Raw genomic sequence first — 20940 nt, 5'->3', positions numbered from 1 at the left:
CACCGACAGGCGTGGAAAAACTCACACATGCGCACGAGGGTTCAAGCATGTCTGACGTAAAAACATATGAATGAAATCCATATAGTTTTTGAAAAAAATAAAAAGGACCGTAACTTTATTGACAGCCCTCGTATATCATTCCTGTGCTGAGGAGAAATGGCTGATGTGATATGCAGTTTCACGCAGTGTAGACAGAAAACTTCCTCCACCTTGGTCTTCTTCATCTCGCTCACGTCCTGTTGGAGCTTCTTGAGCTGCTTCTCGTACTGTGACTGGTTCTTCAGCAGGCGGGCGTGCTCCTTCTGCGCCGACTGGAGCTTCTGCAGCTCTTTGTTCATGGAAGTCAGCTTGCGTTCATACTCTGCTTTGATCTTCTTGGCCTTCTCCTCTGTGCACGACTCCACCGAGCCTGGAGAAGAAAGAGAGAAAAGAAAGGAAAAATGTGCATTCTGTGTGTGTGTGCATCTGCGGTGTGTTTCTACGCTCCGCACCCATATTGTGCAACACTTTGTCCCTCTCCAGCTGCGTGTCTCTGATCTTGTTCTGCAGCATCATCAGCTTTTGTTCGTACTGCTGCTTGAGTGTGTGAAGGCGCCGCTGGCTGTTCTCCAGCTCGTCGATCAGCTTCTGCTTGATGGCGATCTCGCACGTGATGTTTGCCAAGTCCGCTTGAACGTTCTCTGTGCACAGACACACGCGACAACAGCTAGAGTCTCTTGTCTGTACTACTCAGGCGCCATTGATCTGGAAATATCCAAATATTACCTTTCTCATCCAGTTCCTCAGAGTCGGACTCGTCAGACGTCTCCTCTCCCGCCATTTCAAAGTCGTCCTCCTCTCCATCTCCATCCACACCTTCCTCATGGTCGCTAACTTCCTGCTGATATGCAGCACATACATCAAATGGCAGAAATACATTAAAATGTGTAAAAGCTCAAGGGGATGTGAACTTTCTCCATCCACTCTACATTTAGCAATCATGCAAGCATCAATCTCAGTGTAATAATTTTATGTGATCCTCCACATACCACGTCTGCGTCCTCATTAGCGCGCTCCTGGTCATTGTCTGGGACTACTTCTTTGACAACACTGCAGGATGGGAAAAAATGTTCTTCAGATTGCCAGCAGGAGGTTCTGATTTGGAATCAACATTTTAGTAAAAACATATAAAGGCCACATGCAAATGATGGTACAATTATTAGATCAGGAGCAAATCAGAGGTCTGTGATTTCTTTAGATGTTAGTGATTAATCAGTGATTGCACGGAGGTCAACGTTAACAGGGAAGACCAAAACTCAGTGAGCAAGATTCACAGCTGCAATCAAACGTATTACACACTCGCTGTACCGTCATCACAGCTCACACACACAGATTTGCTGACCAAATCCTGCAGACTCGATGATCGTGAGAAACTAATAAGGTGCTGTGCAAAAACTTTAAAGGGTTAAATAATTTGCGATAGAGTGCTCAGCCTTGATTAAAGTCTAAATATATATATATATATGTGTGTGTGCCTACCTTTTAGCTTTAAAATGGAAGTAATCTGGGTGAAGCATCTAACAGACTTTCATTGATTGTTGCCTCGTTTGTTGTCCTTGTGGAATCATGATAGCCGCTATTAACCTATAATGTAATCAGGTTTTTATTTATTTTTTTTAAACTTTATGTTTAAGTTTTAGTTTTTTCAAACATAAAGAAAACACAAATCATAATTAAACGACATAATAGACCGATTTTTTACCAAAAATAAGATACATTCAGAAATAAAGATATTGAAAGCCATCATACGTTGCATCATCTCTATGTATGTCTGTGTCATTAAACAATTGCTTACATCAAGAGTAAATATATGATGACCATTTTTCCCAAAACAGATTCCCTTTGTCCAAAGATTGTCTCAGAGAAAAAGTTATTTTTTCCATCTCGTATATTTCGTTAACAATGTTCGTCCATTCTGTAAGGGTGGGGGGTTCTTCTTGTAGCCATCTTCGGGTTATTGCTTTTTTGCTGGCTGCCTGTAATATCTGAAGGAGGTAACGATCCTTTTTTCTCATCCCGGTAGGTATATTTCCTAAGTAAAATACACTGAAAGTTTCATGTATTTGAAGTCTGGTTACAGTCTTGATTATTTTTATTATGTCTGTCCAATAGGTGGCGATTTTGGGGCAATTCCAGAATATATGGTAATGTCCAGCTGATGACTGTCCACAATTCCTCCAACAATTGCCCTGTATATGGCTTTTGGTCTGATGTTCTTTGATTTTAGGTGTTGTAAAATATCTCATTGTGTTCTTCCACATAAATTCTCTCCACAAATCTGAGCTTGAGGTTGTCGTGATAGTTTTACATATATTTAGCCAATCATCTTCTGTTAATTTAATTCCAGCCTCTTTTTCCCATTTCTGTTTTATGTACATAGTTGAATTTGCTCTTCTTATTTGCAAAACAGAATATGTGGAGGAGACATACTTTTTAGTAAGTTTCCCTTTGCATACGTCCAAGATAAGTCCGACCAAGTCATCAATTTCTTGTTTTGTATTTCTGATATTATTATTGAAGTGATGTCTCAACTGAAGGTACCTGTAGAAATCATCCTTCTCCAAGGCGTAATCAATTGCTAGTTGTTGGAAGCTTTTTATGTCGCCATCTGATATTTTCCAATACGCAGTTATCCCTTTGTTACACCAGTATTGGAATTTGCTATCAAATTTGGAGGGAGTAAATTGTGTATCATAAGCAGGCCAACGCAAAATTTGTGCAGCTTTTTCAAAGGCCTCTTTTCTAAATTCTTTAAACCAAATATTTAATGGTGTTTTTATGTAAACATTTACACTGTTTAAAAGTAATTTAATTTTCTGTTTGTCTCCCAAAATAGAGGGAAGGGGAACACCAGTCTCTGCTTGATCAATTCCTTTCCATTTGGCATCCTCAGTTGAGTCACACTACAAAACCAAAACTCTAAGCTGTGCGGCCTTGTAATAACTTTCGAGACAAGGGAGAGCCATGCCTCCTTCGCTTTTACTTAATTGCATGGTTTCATATTTTATTCGTGGGCGTTGTTTATTCCAAATGAAACTAGAAATCATTCTGTTCCATTCAACAAATTGCCTGGAGGACACTTCGATTGGTAATGCCAAAAATAGATATAGTAATTTAGGTAATATGGTCATTTTTATAATTTCAATTCTATCATACATGTTCATGGGGAGGAGCAACCATCTCTTTAAATCTGCTTTAATATTGTTTGTCAGGGGGTCGTAATTGTATTTGAAAAGGTCACTTGGATCCTTGGGTATTTGGACCCCTAGGTATTTAATTATACAGTTGTTCCAATTACACTGTAAGCGTTTTAGGACATTTTTACTCAGTTTATAATTGTAAGTGAGGATTTGAGTTTTTTGGAAATTTAATTTGTAACCAGAGTATGATCCAAATGTATCAAGTAGGGTTATTAATGTGGTTAGGCTGGTCTCGGGTTTGGTAAGTGTAAGCAAAACATCGTCGGCATATAGACAAATTTTATATTCTTTGTCTTTTACAAAGACGCCTTTGATATTATCTATTTCTCTAATTGCTTGTGCTAGGGGCTCAATATACAATGTGAATAAGGTTGCACTGAGGCCGCATCCTTGCCTACATCCCCTTTTCAGTGAAATTTCAGCGGAGAGATCCCCATTAATTTTTATCCTGGCTGTGGGGGAATGGTATAGTGATTTGAGACATTGGATGAATTGATCATCAAAGCCAAAACGTTTTAAGGTCAGAAATAAAAACTCAGATCGGACAGAGTCAAAAGCTTTTTCAGCATCAAGGCTTAAAACAACTGACTCTGTGTTTGTCATGTATTTTACAAGGTGAAGGGCTCTGCGGATGTTGACGTGTGCCTGTCTCCCTTTCACAAATCCCATCTGATCAGTATCTATTAATTCTGGGATAATGTGTTCTAGTCTTTTTGCCAGGATTGTTGTAAATATTTTATAATCTACATTTAGTATTGATACAGGCCGATATGAGCCGCATTCAGTTGCATCTTTCCCTGTTTTTGGTATTACAGAGATAAGGGCTTGATTCCAGGATGTAGGTATAAAACTGCTTTTGCTGCGTGCGTCCCATATCACACTAGGTGACGTTTCATCGTTATCATTATGATATGTGTAGTCTGTTAATTGTTCTTCTACATATTTTTTAAGGTCTATATCATTAAGGAGGTTATTGTTAAGTCTCCAAAGGGTTTCTTTTCGCTTGGTATCTAAATGTAACGTCAAATATACTCCTGCATGGTCTGAAACATCTCGTACTCCAATTTCACATTGAATAATTCTGTGCCTGTCTGAGCTGAGCATGAAAAAATAGTCTAGTCTAGTACGTGAATAAGAAAAAAAAAGGTAAAGCATTTCTCAAGTGGATGAAAATCTCGCCACACATCTTTCATACCCACTTCTTTAAGCAATTTGTTAATCAGTATTGCTGGAGGTTGTATCCTCTTATTTGTGGAAGAGTCAAGAGAAGGGGATAAATAAGCGTTCCAGTCTCCAGCACATACTAGTACTCCAGATATTTCAGTATATATTAAGTTGAATATTTTTTTAACAAACTGCTTATCATTTCCGGGAGGGCGATAAACATTAAGTAATGTCACTTTTTTATGATCAATCAAACCCTTTACTAGCAAATATCTTCCTTCAGTGTCAGAAATTTGCGAAGTGAACTCAAAGTTGACTTTGTTTGAAATAAGAATTGCCACTCCTCTCGCATTTCCTTTTTTGAAAGATGAATAGTAAGTATGCTTGAACCATTTTTTAATTTTTTCATGCTCAGTGTCGTTAAGATGCGTCTCTTGCCAAGATATTACTTCTTGTTTACCGCGTTTAATTTTACTGATTATTTTACTACGTTTTATTGGGTTATGTAAGCCGTTTACATTAAGGGAAATAAAATTATACTTTTGTCTATTAATTTTACTTAATCAATTCAACACAATGTACATTATAGAGTATGTGGCTAAGCATAAACAAAAAGGTCGGTCTAGAAGAACAATAATAACAGTGATAACATTGATGAACAACATAATATAACAGTGACTTCCAGGTTGTTATTCTTCTGAAAATAATTATTCTTATTGTCTGTATTATAATAATAATAATACAATTTTGTCTGTAAGTTGCCATTTGGAGTATTTCTTTACTGGCACAATGAAAACAAAGATGATACTGCTTTGTTTTGAGGTTAACTGTGGTTGATGGAACTAACGTGGTTAGTATCAACAGAAGTTAGCATGAACGATGCTAATGCTAAACATGTGACTGTATGTCATTGCAACAATGTTGGGTACGACAGGCAATACTGATGTGTGGTGCTGCCACTATACAAGATCTAACTGCACTGACACGATGCATTTGACTAGTGATGGGCTGTATTACTGAAAACACTAACCGCGGTTATGTGAGCATATGCGCGGGCACACATTCTTATATGCACTCACGCTAATCAGACTTGATGCCTATGTTCATGACTGTCGCTCACTGTGACTGATGTCAACCGTTAGGGATGCGGTTAGCTAATCACACTTAATGCTATAGAACAATACCATTAAGCTTGATTAGGTTGACAAACGCCAACTGTTAGGGATGTGATTATTATCAACTGCAGTTAGCATGCTATGCTAATGCTAAATTCTAACACATGACTGTGTGAACTTTCTTTAACCCATTTATGCCCAGATTTGTTTTGTTTTTTTGTTTTTTGTTTTTTCCAGTGGAAAAAGTTGCATTAGTACCTTTGAGATTTTTTTACTGAGTAGAAAATTACAGTGATACACTTCGGCAACAGTTATTGCCAGTGGGGCAAAACGGGTTAATGCAGCCCTTCAGTCATCAAATGCAGCATATTGTTATAATTTCAGGTACAGAGACAGAATTCCTGGAAAACTTTCATTTCTGGAAATAGCAGTTAAAAACAAAAGAAAAACATTTGTCGAGAAACCAGTATTCTCCACTCACTGGCCACTTTATTCGGTACACCTTGGTAGTACCACGCTGGACCCTGTTTTGCCTTCAGAACTGCCTTAATTCTTCATGGCATAGATTCTACAAGGTGTTGGAAACATTCCTCAGAGATGTCGGTCTATATTGACATGATAGCATTATGCAGTCGCCCATTCTCCTCTGACCTCCTCTGACAAGGTATTTTCATTACTCAGTTGCTACTCACTGGATATCTTCTCTTTTACAGACCATTCTCTGTAAACCCTTGTGATGGTTGTGCATGAAAATCCCAGTAGATCATCAATTTCTGAAATACTCAGACCAGCCCATCTGGCACTAACAGCCATACCACGTTCAAAGTCACTTACACTTTCCAGTGCCAAGTTTGAACTTCAAGTTATCTCCCCTATGTCCAGATGCCTGAATTCATCGAGTTGCTGCCATGTGATCGGCTGATTAGCTATTTGTGTTAACAAGCAATTGAACAGATGTACCTAATAAAGTGGCTATGAGTGTATCCAGTATGTTGGTACAGACACTTTATCAAAAACATTCACTGAACTCAGTGAATTTTCATCGTGTAGTAAATCTGCTTAACACACTTACTAATATGAGATCTGATAAACGTGTCAGTGTGCAGAGAGGATGGGAGAGGATTAAAAATTGAGGGTTAAGAGGAAGAGAACAACTTGTTAAAGTATGGGCTTCTTCCAGGAGTGTAAGGTGTAGAAGAAGAAGCCACATTAGAAAAGGAGTAGGAGGAGAGTCATCTGAAATCTGTTCAAGGGGAGGATCTGCTGGTGCAGTTTCAGGTTTTGATTTGACCAAATCCTGGATGGGAAGCAGCAAACCTGGCGGGTTCAGCTTCTTGTTGATGAGTGTCTTCGTATCGCTGCAGTCTTTAAGAGGCACGAAGAAGAGGTAGAGAGGTAAGGCCAAAAGGAGGACATTTACAAGACAGCAGAGGGGCAAGAAAGAAATGGAATGATAAATTATGGAAATGCAAATGACAGATTTAACCAAAAAAAGTTATGCTGAAAATTAAACTGCCTTCTGCAGCCTGTGTGGTCGTGCAAAAAACAAATACCAGACATCTTGTGTGCAGACCGCAGACGTAAGTACACCCGAACAAAAGGATAAAAGACGAGTGCTGCGTGCGTGTCAGAGCCTGTCAGACAATCACATTTAACACTCGTCACCGTCATTCATTAGAAAAAGATCAGGGTGTACACCGCTAATGCAACGTGCCGAGATGTAATTACCCACAACACACCAGGCTGCACTCCTGCACCCGTGGCAACAGACAAACTTCAAGACCCTGCTTCAGGATTTCCACAAAGCTTCTTTCATTCTTCAAGCTGATGCACAATTCCGTGTGTCTGCCTGTCACACCTTGGGGGTGCGTAGGGAAGTAGGGGGGGGCTTCTATGCCTGTCAAATTTTAGAGAGACTGTACTTGGAGGAGGGAGAAGCGGCTGACCTCACAGAAAAGGTCACATGAGGAACTAATGGACTGGTTCAGTGTTTTTCACTTGTGTTCCTTTTGACATTTTGTTTTTGTCGCGACACCATCTGTACAAAAGATCGACAAAATGTAAAAAAGCCACTGGCTGACATATAGCCACACCCAGCTGACCATACGACATCGGTGCAGCTATCAATGCATTGGCATTGCAGTATCCTAGAGACGGTCTTGCCTAGTGGTCAAACCCACAAAGGAAAAACCCATCAGTCTTCTTTTGATGTTGCATTTCTTTCTTGTTCTTTATCATGTCAGTCAAGTCACACCATGAAACCACCTTGAGACTTGGATGGCAACCACCCAGGAAGACAACCAGTCCATAGCAGCCACTGTAAAGTAACCATCCATCTGCATTAACATGCTGGATAATGCACGGAGAAACACTCAACGTGGGCAAAAAGATGCTTATATTTCCTTACAATGCAAGCAATACTCCTCATCCAAGTCTCCTTAAGCAACCAATCAAATGACACAAAGTAATTCCAGTGGTAGCCAAGGATCCTCAGATAAGACCTAGTACCAAAAACAGGCTGCTGCCATCTCAGGTCACTGGTTACAGTCCAAAACTCAAAACGAAACCGTATCACATATAAGGTATCAGTATCGCCAAACACATCATCCAGCAACCTCAAACCTCCATGTGCTCTTCTCATGATGGAGGAGTCCAGGAAAACAATGAAAGCCTGCATCTTAGTCTGAATCCAGGTCACTCTCTCACTGAGACGCTGCGACAGCTTGGTCAGCTTCTCATCAGGTTTTTCATGAGCTACAATCCATTTAAATTCTGTTAGGGGTTTGAACGACTTCCATGACTTACTGCTTTAACATTAAAGTGCTTTTATTGTGGTCGGACATTCAAGAAAATGTGCATTATCGGAGGTAGTTTTATGCTTTTTTTCTTTTCTTTTTTTTTTAACTTCCTGCAGGAACAAGACTTTTGTGATGTTCTCAAACCACTTGGGTCCAGGCTTTGGCCCAGCAGTCCACAGTTCTTGCACAATAGCAGTGAAAATCTTGTCCCCTCTTAGGTGACTGTGATCCTCCTGATTATTTTAACATGACCAGGACCAGCACATGTAAAAAACAAAAATGATAAAATACTCGAGTAATACTTTCAGTTGAGCCCTGAGTTTACCTCTTCTTCTTCTTCCTCTCTTTCCTCTTGAGTTTCTCCAGGTCTCTCTTGGCTATCTCGATGATGTCACTCGCCTCCTTCTCGGGAGCAAGTAAGGCAGGGGAGAAGGAGGTGGAGCCGCCGTACAGCGAGGAGCGAGTGGAGGCTCGGGACAGGCTCTTCCTGAGGTTCTCATTGACAGCTTCACTCTCAAGCAGTTTGGCTCTGAGAAATGAATAAAGTTAAATGTAGAACTTTACACTGCAAACACTGTAATACGACGGGTTTCCGGGTTGACAGTTTGCACATTTATTCGTAATTCCTACCTGAGTTCCTCAATTTCTTTGATGTAGTTCTGAATCATGTTCCCAATCTCTTCATTTCCTTCACCTGGACAGTAAAGAAGTACTTCTAGTTTTCACAAGGAACCACATTGGAAGTGCTCTGTGTTCCTTCTATATAAATGTACTCTTTTATTCTTCATCCAGATAGTTCTGTTTCTTTCTGAACATGAATTCAAACTCTGGTGCCGTCCAAACAAGAGGATCACAGTCCACCTGAGAAGGTTGGACTCTTGAACATACACACAGCACTTGTGACTAATGAAGGAAGAGTGTGTTCATGTTTTATTTATGGTTTAATAATCTTAGAAATACTGCTGCACGAAACCAAAATAAACTAAGAGAAGAATACACCAAGGTAACATCGCTGGTCCAGGACCAATAAATTATAGGTGTGCAAATACTCTTAAGCGTGATCAATTCCAGTCCCACCTCACTTCTGCCAAGTGTGACACCCAATTTTTTCTGACTGCATTAGTGGGAAACGTAGAGCAATTGATTTGTATGTGTTCTAACTTTTTAACTAAGGTCATAGTTATTGGATTTATTAGTTAACTGCTCTAAAAATCGGCAACAGTTGTTTTTTCCCACTGATTGCTTGGTGTGTCGCCCAAAAATTTCAACTTAACTTAACTTAAGAGTGACTTCAAGAGTGGTGTTATGTCCTGGGTTTGTGAGCTTTAACTGACACCCTACATTATGGTTTAAACTGAATTGCTATCAGAGCGCTTCCAAACGATCACGTTGCCCATGCGTCCTGTCCAGCCATTGAGAAGCTGCTCCATCTAATGGAATTAAGTTTTAATACATGGACAGGCTGTGCAAGCATGTGGAAATAAGTCTAATGGGACAGCGGGCTTTACCTGTGTGGAGAATGTGGATGAGGCGATCCGGATTTCTTATTTTTATTTTCATTGTCTGTGAGGATATCAAAGGAAGTTGGACATAATCAGACATACGTTTTCCGCAGAAATGCGGCTTTTTGCTTTTTCAAAATTTTCCCCCAAAATGATTGCATCTATCACACGCTTTACCCATGGACTGCTCCGCTGGTCCATCACGAATAACTGCCTTCGTGGTCTTCATCAGCCAGCGCAGCTCGCGTCAACAACGTATTGTTCTGACTTCTTATGTGTCTAAAAGCTGCATCAATTTGACACATTAACATTTAAAAGAGTCTTCCACATTTTTCCACAATGTGAACTGTGGATTAATTGTGAAGATTACATAATTGTGATTTTGTGTCATGATGACTTGATTTTAAAGTCAGCAAAAAAATATCATGGTCTGTTCGGAATAAACAGATTTGTTTGTTCATGAGATTGTTTTCAATAAAAGTACAAAACTTTGGTCCTGGTCCATAATTTTTCATTAAAACGTTGAGCCCATCAATTCCTGAAAACAACTGTTATTATTTAAACTTTGAAAATTATTATAATTATTATTATTATTATTTTTTTAAACCAACCAACCGTTCAAACTATAGTTTTTTTTTTGTTTTTGACAGACCTTGGCCCTCGAGTCCCAGAAAAATCCAGAAACCAATAAATCCATTAACTATGACCTAATTAGTCTGAGTCGGAAGCCAATCCAGCCTCGGAATACCATGGCTTACCAAAAACGTATGGTGGCCATAGCAGTGTGGTAGTTACAACCAGGTAGGAGTCAGCCAGCATGTAAAAATGCTCCAATCTTACTGAAAACTATACCACACTATTTGTGTGATCACAGGGATTCCAAAAACATAGTTTGGACCACCTGTGACTGAATGTTATATGGTAAAAACTAGGGATGTCCCAATCAGGTTTTTTTTGGCCCCGATCTGATTCCGAGTCATCTAATTTTGAGTATCTGTCGATACCGAGTCCAGATAAGACACTTTAAAAAACTGAATGAACAATGAACAAATGCTAAATATATATTTTGATTTTAATCGCCTTATTTTATTATCACTTAAACAGTGCACTTCTCCTTGAGGTAGCTTGAACAAACAAGTAATAATCTACCACACTTAAAAAATGTACAAATTTCCATGTTATTTTATTTGTCTAAAAATAAATGTCCAAGGTTCCTTGTGTTAAACAAGAAATAATCTAATCTGAAATAACAGGTGGTTTTAATTTACAGATGAAAGGTTTCTAAAGAACCATTTATTGATTTAGCTATTTTAATTAGAAGTGTTCTAAACTTTTTTAAACAGTAATCAGAAGTTTTGCGGTAACAAACAACAACTACAAAAAACATTTCCAAGGATTTTTCTTCAGAAAACTGCTCTATAAATGAGCAGTCCTGTGACACGTTTCTGTTTTGTACAGATCAGTGGTTTCTGCCACTAGTCTTCCGTGTTTTTGCCCGACGCGTCATTCCTATTGGACAGCGCGAAGCTACGTCACAGCTCAGAGTGTCGAAAGTTGGATTGGGTTGAACCATGGAGCTGTATATGAGAGCTCCATGGGTTGAACTTGTTATGTTTTTTCTTTTGATCAATAATAAAAAAAAAGAAAGATTGGGTTGAACTTTGACCGCATCAGCCTAGTGCAGCAGATAACAGAATATTTACAGAGGAATCCTTCAAATCTGGAAAGAAGCACCAAAGTTGGCACAAATACTCCTTAGACATTACTCTATTGAAAAAACTGAGTAGCCACCTGAATTTTCAGTCGGTGTTCAGGTAGGGGTCAATTGAAGAATTACACAGGGGTCAAAATTTAAAATGTTTCAATCATATTGAAAGCTATACCACATTATTTGTCTGATCACAACGATACCAAAAAGGTATAGTTTGGACTATCTATGACTGAATGTTATGGAGTTATGGGGTAAAAACAGCAAGAATGGTAACAAAGGTCAGCATTAGTTTGTACAGGGGTCAGATGTTAAAGTTGCTCTAAATATTGTAAAATGTGATGCAAATTATTGGTTGAGTTAATAGGGTTTTAAAAAGGAATAGTTTGCACTATGTGGCATGCTTAGTTATCATGTTACAGAGCAACATATGTCACGTCATAGAATCCAATAGATGTCGACATTGCTCTACCTTTACCTTGCAGACCAAGCATTCAACACAGTGAAAAATTTTTCATTTATTAATCCTATTAGTTCAACCAATAATTTGCACAACTTTTTACCAAAATTGGAGCAACTTTAACATCTGACCCCTGTACAAACTAATGCTGACCTTTGTTACCATTCTTGCTGTTTTTACCCCATAACTCCATAACATTCAGTCATAGATAGTCCAAACTATACATTTTTGGTATCATTGTGATCAGACAAATAATGTGGTATAGCTTTCAATATGATTGGAGCATTTTTAAATTTTGACCCCTGTGTAATTCTTCAATTGACCCCTACCTGAACACCGATTGAAAATTCAGGTGGCTACTCAGTTTTTTCAAAAGATTAATGTCTAAGGAGTATTTGTGCCATCTTTGGTGCTTCTTTCCAGAAATGAACAATTGTTACAGTTATCTGCTCCACTAGCCTGCTGACAAGCGGCAACGCGCGCTCCAATCAGAAGTGTCGCTTTAGCTCAGCTTTTGACGCGACACTTCTGACGTCTCATTGAAAATAATGCTTTTTAGACCGATTCTTGATGCCTCTGATGCTTCCGACGTATGAAAGGCCCATTAATCTGCAATAATGAGTTTGAAATAGCGCTGATCAAAATAATGAGGATAAAATCTATATCGATTCTGTAAAGAATAAATTAAAATATATGCTATTTTACTCATAATTAGCTCTGCATGCTAACAATGCTAAAAGTTTCCAAACTGAATAAAAGGTTTTGTGTTCATTATTTTCAAAAACTAACAAATGTTTAGAAGTACAGTAGTGTTCAGAATAACAGTAGTGCTATGTGACTAAAAAGATTAATCCAGGTTTTGAGTATATTTTTTATTGTTACATGGGAAACAAGGTACCAGTAGATTCAGTAGATTCTCACAAATCCAACAAGACCAAGCATTCATGATATGCACACTCTTAAGGCTAAGAAATTGGGCTATTAGTAAAAAAAAAAAAAAAAAGTAGAAAAGGGGGTGTTCACAATAATAGTAGTGTGGCATTCAGTCAGAGTTTGTCAGTTTTGTGGAACAAACAGGTGTGAATCAGGTGTCCCCTATTTAAGGATGAAGGCAGCATCTGTTGAACATGCTTTTCTCCTTGAAAGCCTGAGGAAAATGGGATGTTCAAGACATTGTTCAGAAGAACAGCGTGGTTTGATTAAAAAGTTGATTGGAGAGGAGAAAACTTATGCACAGGTGCAAAAAATTACAGGCTGTTCATCTACAATGATCTCCAATGTTTTAAAATGGAAAAAAAAAAAAAAAACAGATGCGTGGAAGAAAATGGAAAACAACCATCAAAATGGATAGAAGAATAACCAGAATGACAAAGGCTCACCCATTGATCAGCTCCAGGATGATCAAAGACAGTCTGGAGTTACCTGTAAGTGCTGTGACAGTTAGAAGACGCCTGTGTGAAGCTAATTTATTTGCAAGAATCCCACGCAAAGTCCCTCTGATAAATAAAAGACATGTGCAGAAGAGGTTACAATTTGCCAAAGAACATATCAACTGGCCTAAAGAGAAATGGAGGAATATTTTGTGGACTGATGTGAGTAAAATTGTTCTTTTTGGGTCCAAGGGCCGCAGACGGTTTGTGAGACGACCCCCAAACTCTGAATTCAAGCCACAGTTCACAGTGAAGACAGTGAAGCATGGTGGTGCAAGCATCATGATATGGGCATGTTTCTCCTACTATGGTGTTGGGCCTATATATCACATATCAGGTATCATGGATCAGTTTGGATATGTCAAAATACTTGAAGAGGTCATGTTGCCTTATGCTAAAGAGGACATGCCCTTGAAATGGGTGTTTCAACAAGACAATGACCCCAAGAACACTAGTAAACAAGCAAAATCTTGGTTCCAAACCAACAAAATTAATGCCTCGCAGATGTGAAGAAATTATGAAAAACTGTGGTTATACAACTAAATACTAGTTTAGTGATTCACAGGATTGCTAAAAAGCAGTTTGAACATAATAGTTTTGAGTTTGTAGCATCAACAGCAGATGCTACTATTATTGTGAACACCCCCTTTTCTACTTTTTTTACTAATAGCCCAATTTCATAACCTTAAGAGTGTGCATATCATGAATGCTTGGTCTTGCTGGATTTGTGAGAATCTACTGAATCTACTGGTACCTTGTTTCCCCTGTAACAATAAGAAATATAATCAAAACCTGGATTAATCTTTTTAGTCACATAGCACTACTATCATTCTGAACACTACTGTATGTACACCATGCAGGTTAAAATGAACTAGATATTGTATTGAATGAATGAAGTTGAATAGAGTGTATACTTGTGCCATAATGTGTTTAAGGGTTTTATCATGATGTCAAATGAATGAAAATGTGTATGTCTATGCTTTGATAGGCAAGGTTGGGTAGGATTACTTTGAAAGAATACATGTGGATTACATGTATGTATGTAAAAATTGCAAAAAATGGTGACAAACATCAATTTCAGTTTCTACTGCGGTCAAAATTTAAAGTTGTTCCAATTTAGCTAAAAAGTGAGACAACGTACTAGTTGAGGTAATGGGATTAATAGGAATAATAATACAATTTTGACTGTGCTGAATGCTTGGTCTCCAAAGTAAAGGTCAAATAAGGAGTCTATCTTCACATAATGACATGTTACCCTCTAATGTGAAAACAAAATATAACAGGTGGTGCAAACTAGTCCTTTATAAAACATTCAGTCTTAGATAGTCCAAGTCATACATTATTGGATTCTTTATGATCAGGGAACTAATGTGGTTTACCATTCCATATGACTGTAACATTTTTATATTTTGACCCCTACCTGCCTATACCTGCCACTGTGGGATGGCCACCACACATTTTGTGTAAGCCACAGCACACCGAGATACCTAGATAATGACTCTACCTTGTATGAGATTGAATATCAAGAACAAATGACAGGGCAATTTTTTTCCTTCCTTGCATATTTAGATATGTTGGGGCAAATGTCGGCTGTGAAAGTCAAGATCACTCTTGATAAGCAACCTCAGAAGTTAAATATCAAGGGTGAAGCTAAAGTTCAAGGTGCTTTCCTCACGCATTGTATAATTAATTGAAAACCCGACTTATTTCAAGGTACATTTGGTTTTTCATGATAACGCGATCGGTCTGACCACGATTGAGGGTAGAAATTATCAGAAATTGTACTTGTTAGCATAAACCAACAACACTCATTCAAGGACCCTGCCAAGCAGCTCACATCTCAAAGGAATCCATTTGTACTTCTGACTATGCACAGGTAGAAAAGGATCTGAGATTGAGGGTTTGTCATGGAGCTGACCTGCTTTGGCTAAAGCCTGGTTGGCGTGGTCGCTGAGGATCTGAGTAAGCCTGGCTCTCTGGGCGTCAATGGTCTCCTGCATGGCCTTCACTCTCACCCTCAGGTTGCTGTTCTCCGTCTGTAACATGCTGTTCTCGTGAACCATGTCATTGATGCCCTCCACGCCATCCTGCCCCACCATACGCTTTCCCTGTGTATCATATTGATATCATGATATGTATATAAGCATGTCGTATTTACCCATCTCTTCTGTCTGCACATTTACCGTCTTGTACTCCATTAGCTCCATTTGCAGTCGAGCGATATCCGTCCTCAGAGCGCTGATCTGTTGGCTCGCTCTGTCCTGGTTCACCATCACCTTGTTCTTGATGTTTCGAGCCCGGTTGGCGTATTTTAAAGTGTTCAGGGTCTCCATAAAGTCTCGGTCCGATGGACTAATACAGGCGATCATCACAGTTTGACTGGACACAAAGTGCGATGGTCAGTTACTGGTTTATTTTGATTTTAGGCCAACATGCTCATATGTGGGCTCACCTCTAGAAACTCAAAAAAAAAGGGGGGACATGACATCTCCTAGAGACACTGTGAGGGTATTCTAACAAGTGAAGACAAGCGCAGAGCAATCAAGAGTCCCAATGTGGACTACTTCATTGACATATACCATGAAAGTCAAACACAAATTGTCTCAAGAATAACTTTATCTTACTGCACTCCAACCTCTAAATATGTCTTCACAGATCTGTGTCACTTTGAGGATGTTTAACTTGAAACCCCAACCATGCATAACTGTGAAAGGTTTTGACACCAGATGAATGCTTCAAGGATGTTGATGAATTATTTAAAACATGCACAACCTGACCTGTTTCCCCCAAGTGAGTCCTGTAACAGTCGGGTGAGCTTGGAGTCTCGATAAGGCACATGACTGGAACGCTTGCTCCGGTCTCCAAGAGCGCTGATGACATTACCAAGGGCAAGCTGAGGAAAGAGACACGGACGTCAGACAAGAAGGAATAAGGACTATTTTTTCAAAGATTTCTTATAAAAATGTTGGGACTCTGAAACTGTCAAATGTAAAGTGCATTCAGCTCTTTCCTAGTAACAAATACCATCAAGTTTTACTTGAGTAAAGCTCCTTATTGGAAGGCACTCAAGAGAAGAATGCAATTCAGGGCATCACCACCTGGGGGCAACATTGTTCCACTAAATCAGACAGGTCAGGGGATGTGATGACAGCATTAACTAATAATCTGGTCATCTTCACTCCAATTAAAGGGGAAGCACAGCCGGGACAGGACACCAGTCCATCACAGGACCACACAGACAAAACACACTCACACCCGCACGCACAGTTACGGACAATTTAAAGTTTCCAGTTTACCTAACCTTTGGATGTGGGAGGAAGCTGGAGCACCCGGAATCGATCCCATGACCGTCTTGCTGTGAGGCAACAGTGCTAACCACTAAGCCACCGTGTTGCCCCAACTAATCATCTAATTATGCAAATTCTGGAAAGTGATAGCTAGAATTCACTAAACTACAATATATTCAATCGATATCTAGATGTGGACTGAGTGCATACCCCAAACAGATGCAACCATATTAGCACAGATACATATTCTATTTCTTTGAATTGAGAACCATGCATTATTTCATGAGAAAGAGAAAAATTCCTTGTCTTACAACGCTGACAAAAGAGAGAGAAATTTTTTAAATCTGCTGCTGGCTCTTGAACCACACCTAAAGCAGCTCTCACACCTGGCGCAGTTTTGCGTTGTAACAGGTTATCTCAGCACAGCTTTCAGTGAAAACATAACTTCTTGGCTGGGGTACGTTGTATTTTATTCCATGCAAAAACTAATGTCTGTAACGTGGCAATGACCACCGGCACCTCCGTTCCACTTAATTTAGCCTGTGCATTGATTGATTGGACACGCCCATTGTTTACTCACCAGCCCACAGTTGATGGATATTCCCTCTTTAGCTCGGTCTCCTGTAGCGCCGGTCCTTTTCAGTCTCTCTGAGCCGGCCAGATCCACAAAGTGGAACTTGGCTGTTAGTGTCTCAAACTCATTAATCTCAGAGTTGTTAGCAAGGCGATTGTCTGTTACATTATCCTGGGAAAAAACAAAAAAACAAAACATCAGTAAAACTGTTACTTTTCTGCACTTTCTTCTTCCTACACACTCCCTAAATCATGTAAGTTGACCCCATAATTGCACTTTTGACCTTGACCTTTTGAAAAAAGTCAAGATCATTGGGGTGAAAGACCAAAATTTTGGTTAATCTGCCTGTTTGTTCCTCTACTCCTCCCAGATCCTTTGGTCAATTTCCACCAAACTTGGTATGTGGATGACACTGAACCTTAGATTTAGTCTTGAAATGCTTATTTTGTCACAGGTCAAGGTCAATGAGGTCAAGCATCAAAATTACAGTTTTTCCCACCAATGTCCACCACACCTGGCACACATATATGTAGGTGGATTCTGGAATTGCTCAGGTGACAACAAATGTGCCAAAGGTCAATTATTGGGGTCACGGTCATGCCTCTGTCTGTTAGCGTACTCTTCTCAGGTCATTTCCTACCAAAATGCTCATGGACACTATTACCTAGTATCAGTAATGCCATTATTGACAGTGGCGTATATTTCAGTACATACCTTGTTATCAGGGCTGCAAACTCGAACTTGGCAGAGGTGGATGGTGAAGATGGCATGGGATCGTGAACTCTGGACGTTCATCTGGGTGCTGGCGGTTGTACGAGACAAAGCACCCAGCTTCAGACACTGCATCATCTGTAAGAGGAGACAATGTAGAATACATGTTAGGAAAACATGTGCGTTTGATGAATGTTTTCTTGTAATGACTGGATTTCCAGATATGAAGCACACAAGTATACGAATATCAACATGGCGTGTTTGACTGAGAAAATGCTAACCATAGCTGACACTAACTACTACCGTACACTGGTTGGTATTTGCACCTAGCATACACAATGCTACCTGTGGTTAATGCTAACAGATGGCACCCAATGGCATTAGCGTGACTGTATATGCTAACACTACTAAATATATGACTACATATGGTAACGTTAACAGCAGTTCGCAGCTTCCATAATATGGCCCAACAACAGTCTAAAATGCCATGTTAGCATGACAACAGTTGGTGTAAATAGGAGTACACGCCACATGTAGCTATCCAGTAAACATTTTATCCTGGAAAAAAAAAAAAAAAGATTTTAAAAACATTTAAATTATTATTTATCCTCGCAGTGATATTATAGTAGTGCCAATACATTTTTGCTATACAACTGCAAATGTGCACTGTTGAACTATACCTGACTAAGGTCACAGTGGGTGCAAAAGAAACCTGAGGTGTTTTTGTTGTGTGAGGCTGACCTCTGTGGCTGAGGTCACGGTACGCGTGGTGACCCCTACGGTGTAGATGCCTCCGTTGGCGTCCTCGTGGATTTTGATGTTGGACTTCTGCTTCCTGCCCTCAATGTCTCGTGTAGTGTCAAAGAGGTCCAGCACCTCCTCGTTGTACAGCTGGACAATATCACAGTTATAAAGAGAAAAACAAAGACATTAACTGCAGTAAAACAATCACAAATATGTCATTCCTCTTTTTGCGTGCTCATGTTGACTTTACCATATCCTGTGTTCTCTGTCACACTGAATCAGACTAATGACAGTTTAATGGCTTCTGGGTGAAATCCCCCCCAACCTCTGACCTCATGCTGTCAGCCTGTTATGGCTCCATCTAACTACTGGCAAAAGAAATCCAGCAGTGGTAGTTGTAAAATAAACTGATGTGAAAGACCCTGGATGGTCTCCGGGGTGCTGTGTGTTTTCCACTGTGTGTTTTTGCACCTCTAGAAACTGAGCATTGATCTTGAACTCTGGAACTGGCACACCCTGCTCGGTGGCAGCCCGTCTGCGCTCCTCGATCCCTCTGAACAGGTGGTCAACTGCTCGGGGAATGATACCCAGCTCGTCGTCTCCGATGTTGACGTCGAAGCCGGTTCCCATGGTGTAGGTCTTTCCTGAACCCGTCTGGAGCCACGTGAGAAGGAGAAGGCATAGTTATTTTTTATCTACACATAACACTTTGCTGCTGCTTTAAATGCTCTTGTCTGTTGGATTCAGGGAGGTGGGACAGTGAGCACATGTAGCTCTCAAGCAGTTTCTCTTATATGGAGAGATGTGGGGTTAAAAGAAAAGGAGTCGTTGCCAGGGTGACAAAATGAATGCAACATTGAGTGCAAATTCAAATGTCACCCCTCTGTTCCCTGCTGGAACCCCTCAATGAGATGTTAACAGGAATGCCAATGTGCACGTTGTCAAAGGCTCTTTGACGTGACTACGTGGGCTCCATGGACTGTCCAAGAAGAGAATAACAAGCAGAACAGTCAGGGACATTGATTTAACACAGCTTCATCCTAATTAATTTTCTGTGTGATTCTCTGATACTTTAATATACAGCTCTACATTTCTTTGGCATTTAAACAATTCTCTCCAAAACTATACCACTAAATCCTTGATTAAAACAAGCATTCAAACATGTTTAATTCATATCAGCCCCAGATTGTTTGAGTTAAACCATTATGATAATGACTTTGGCTTTTCACAGTAACCCAAGGTCAACGGTCCTGTGACCTATAGAAAGGCAGTATAGGACTTCTTACAAATGTTTAATCCAACGGTGTCCAAAGACATTCCAGCAAGGGTCAAGAGGGTGCAGGTTTTCTTTGCAACCACTGCTCTAAGTGATGTTAATCAGTGAAACCACCTGCTGGAGTCAGTGGTTCCACAGAAAACCTGCACCATCTTGGCCCTTTCTGGAATGTCTTTGGACACCACTGGTTTAACAAGTGTAGTAACCACAGATGCATTCATTCATTTTCTATACACGCTTACCCCAATCAAGGGCCATGAGAGATTGAAGCCTATCCCGGTATTCACAGGGTGAAAGGCAGGGTACGCCCTGGAAAGAACGTCAGTCTATCGCAGGGCCACAGATAAACACATTCACACACGTACGCATCCCATCTGTCACTTTAGAGTTATCAATCCTGCATGTCTTTGGAAGTGGGAGGAAGCCTCGGAGAGAACCCACACTAACCTGGTGAGAACATGGAAACTCCACACAGAAAGGATCTGATGGGAAGCGATCCTATGACCATGACATTTTTGCTGTGAGGCAACAGTGCTAACCACTGAGCCACCATGCTACCTTAAATAATAAAAATATTAATCTATGAGCCAGAGACTCATGGTAGCATGATATACAGAGACAAGCACTTTGAAAATGCAAGTTACAATTCTCACAAAACTGACTATTTTAGTCACAAATCCATCAACTCAAATACTAATTAATGTAGTCACTCGTGGACATTCTCTTCAATGTTACAAGTCTGGTTGGTTTATACTTGATGTTTTTCTGTGTCAAATATTCCTAACATTTCTGAATTTGGAACATCAGAGCAGCTTGTTAATAGTCCCAATACTTCAATCCTTTTTTATTAAACTTAATTATTTTTCTTTGAAAATGTGTCTAATAAACACAATACACAGGTTTGGAAATTGTACATTTAATTGTTTTTGCAC

The 20940-nt window shown here is 39.7% G+C and overlaps 1 protein-coding gene across 1 annotated transcript in view; it reads right to left on the bottom strand.

Annotated features, from left to right (window-relative positions):
- Positions 1–20940, bottom strand: part of LOC117503840 (kinesin-like protein KIF21A) — a 51961-nt gene that overhangs the window by 12908 nt on the left and 18113 nt on the right. Inside the window, 14 exon segments of the mRNA XM_034163102.1 lie at positions 210–409; positions 492–680; positions 766–877; positions 1029–1089; positions 6836–6883; positions 8642–8845; positions 8947–9010; positions 15335–15524; positions 15600–15795; positions 16194–16309; positions 17284–17448; positions 17992–18126; positions 18730–18879; positions 19204–19386. Of these exon segments, the coding sequence (XP_034018993.1) occupies positions 210–409; positions 492–680; positions 766–877; positions 1029–1089; positions 6836–6883; positions 8642–8845; positions 8947–9010; positions 15335–15524; positions 15600–15795; positions 16194–16309; positions 17284–17448; positions 17992–18126; positions 18730–18879; positions 19204–19386 (2013 nt within the window).

Source organism: Thalassophryne amazonica, chromosome 22, assembly GCF_902500255.1.
Source record: "Thalassophryne amazonica chromosome 22, fThaAma1.1, whole genome shotgun sequence".
Classification (NCBI taxonomy): Eukaryota; Metazoa; Chordata; class Actinopteri; order Batrachoidiformes; family Batrachoididae; genus Thalassophryne; species Thalassophryne amazonica.
Note: the sequence above shows the minus strand (reverse complement) of the source record. Positions and strands in the feature narration are given on the sequence as shown.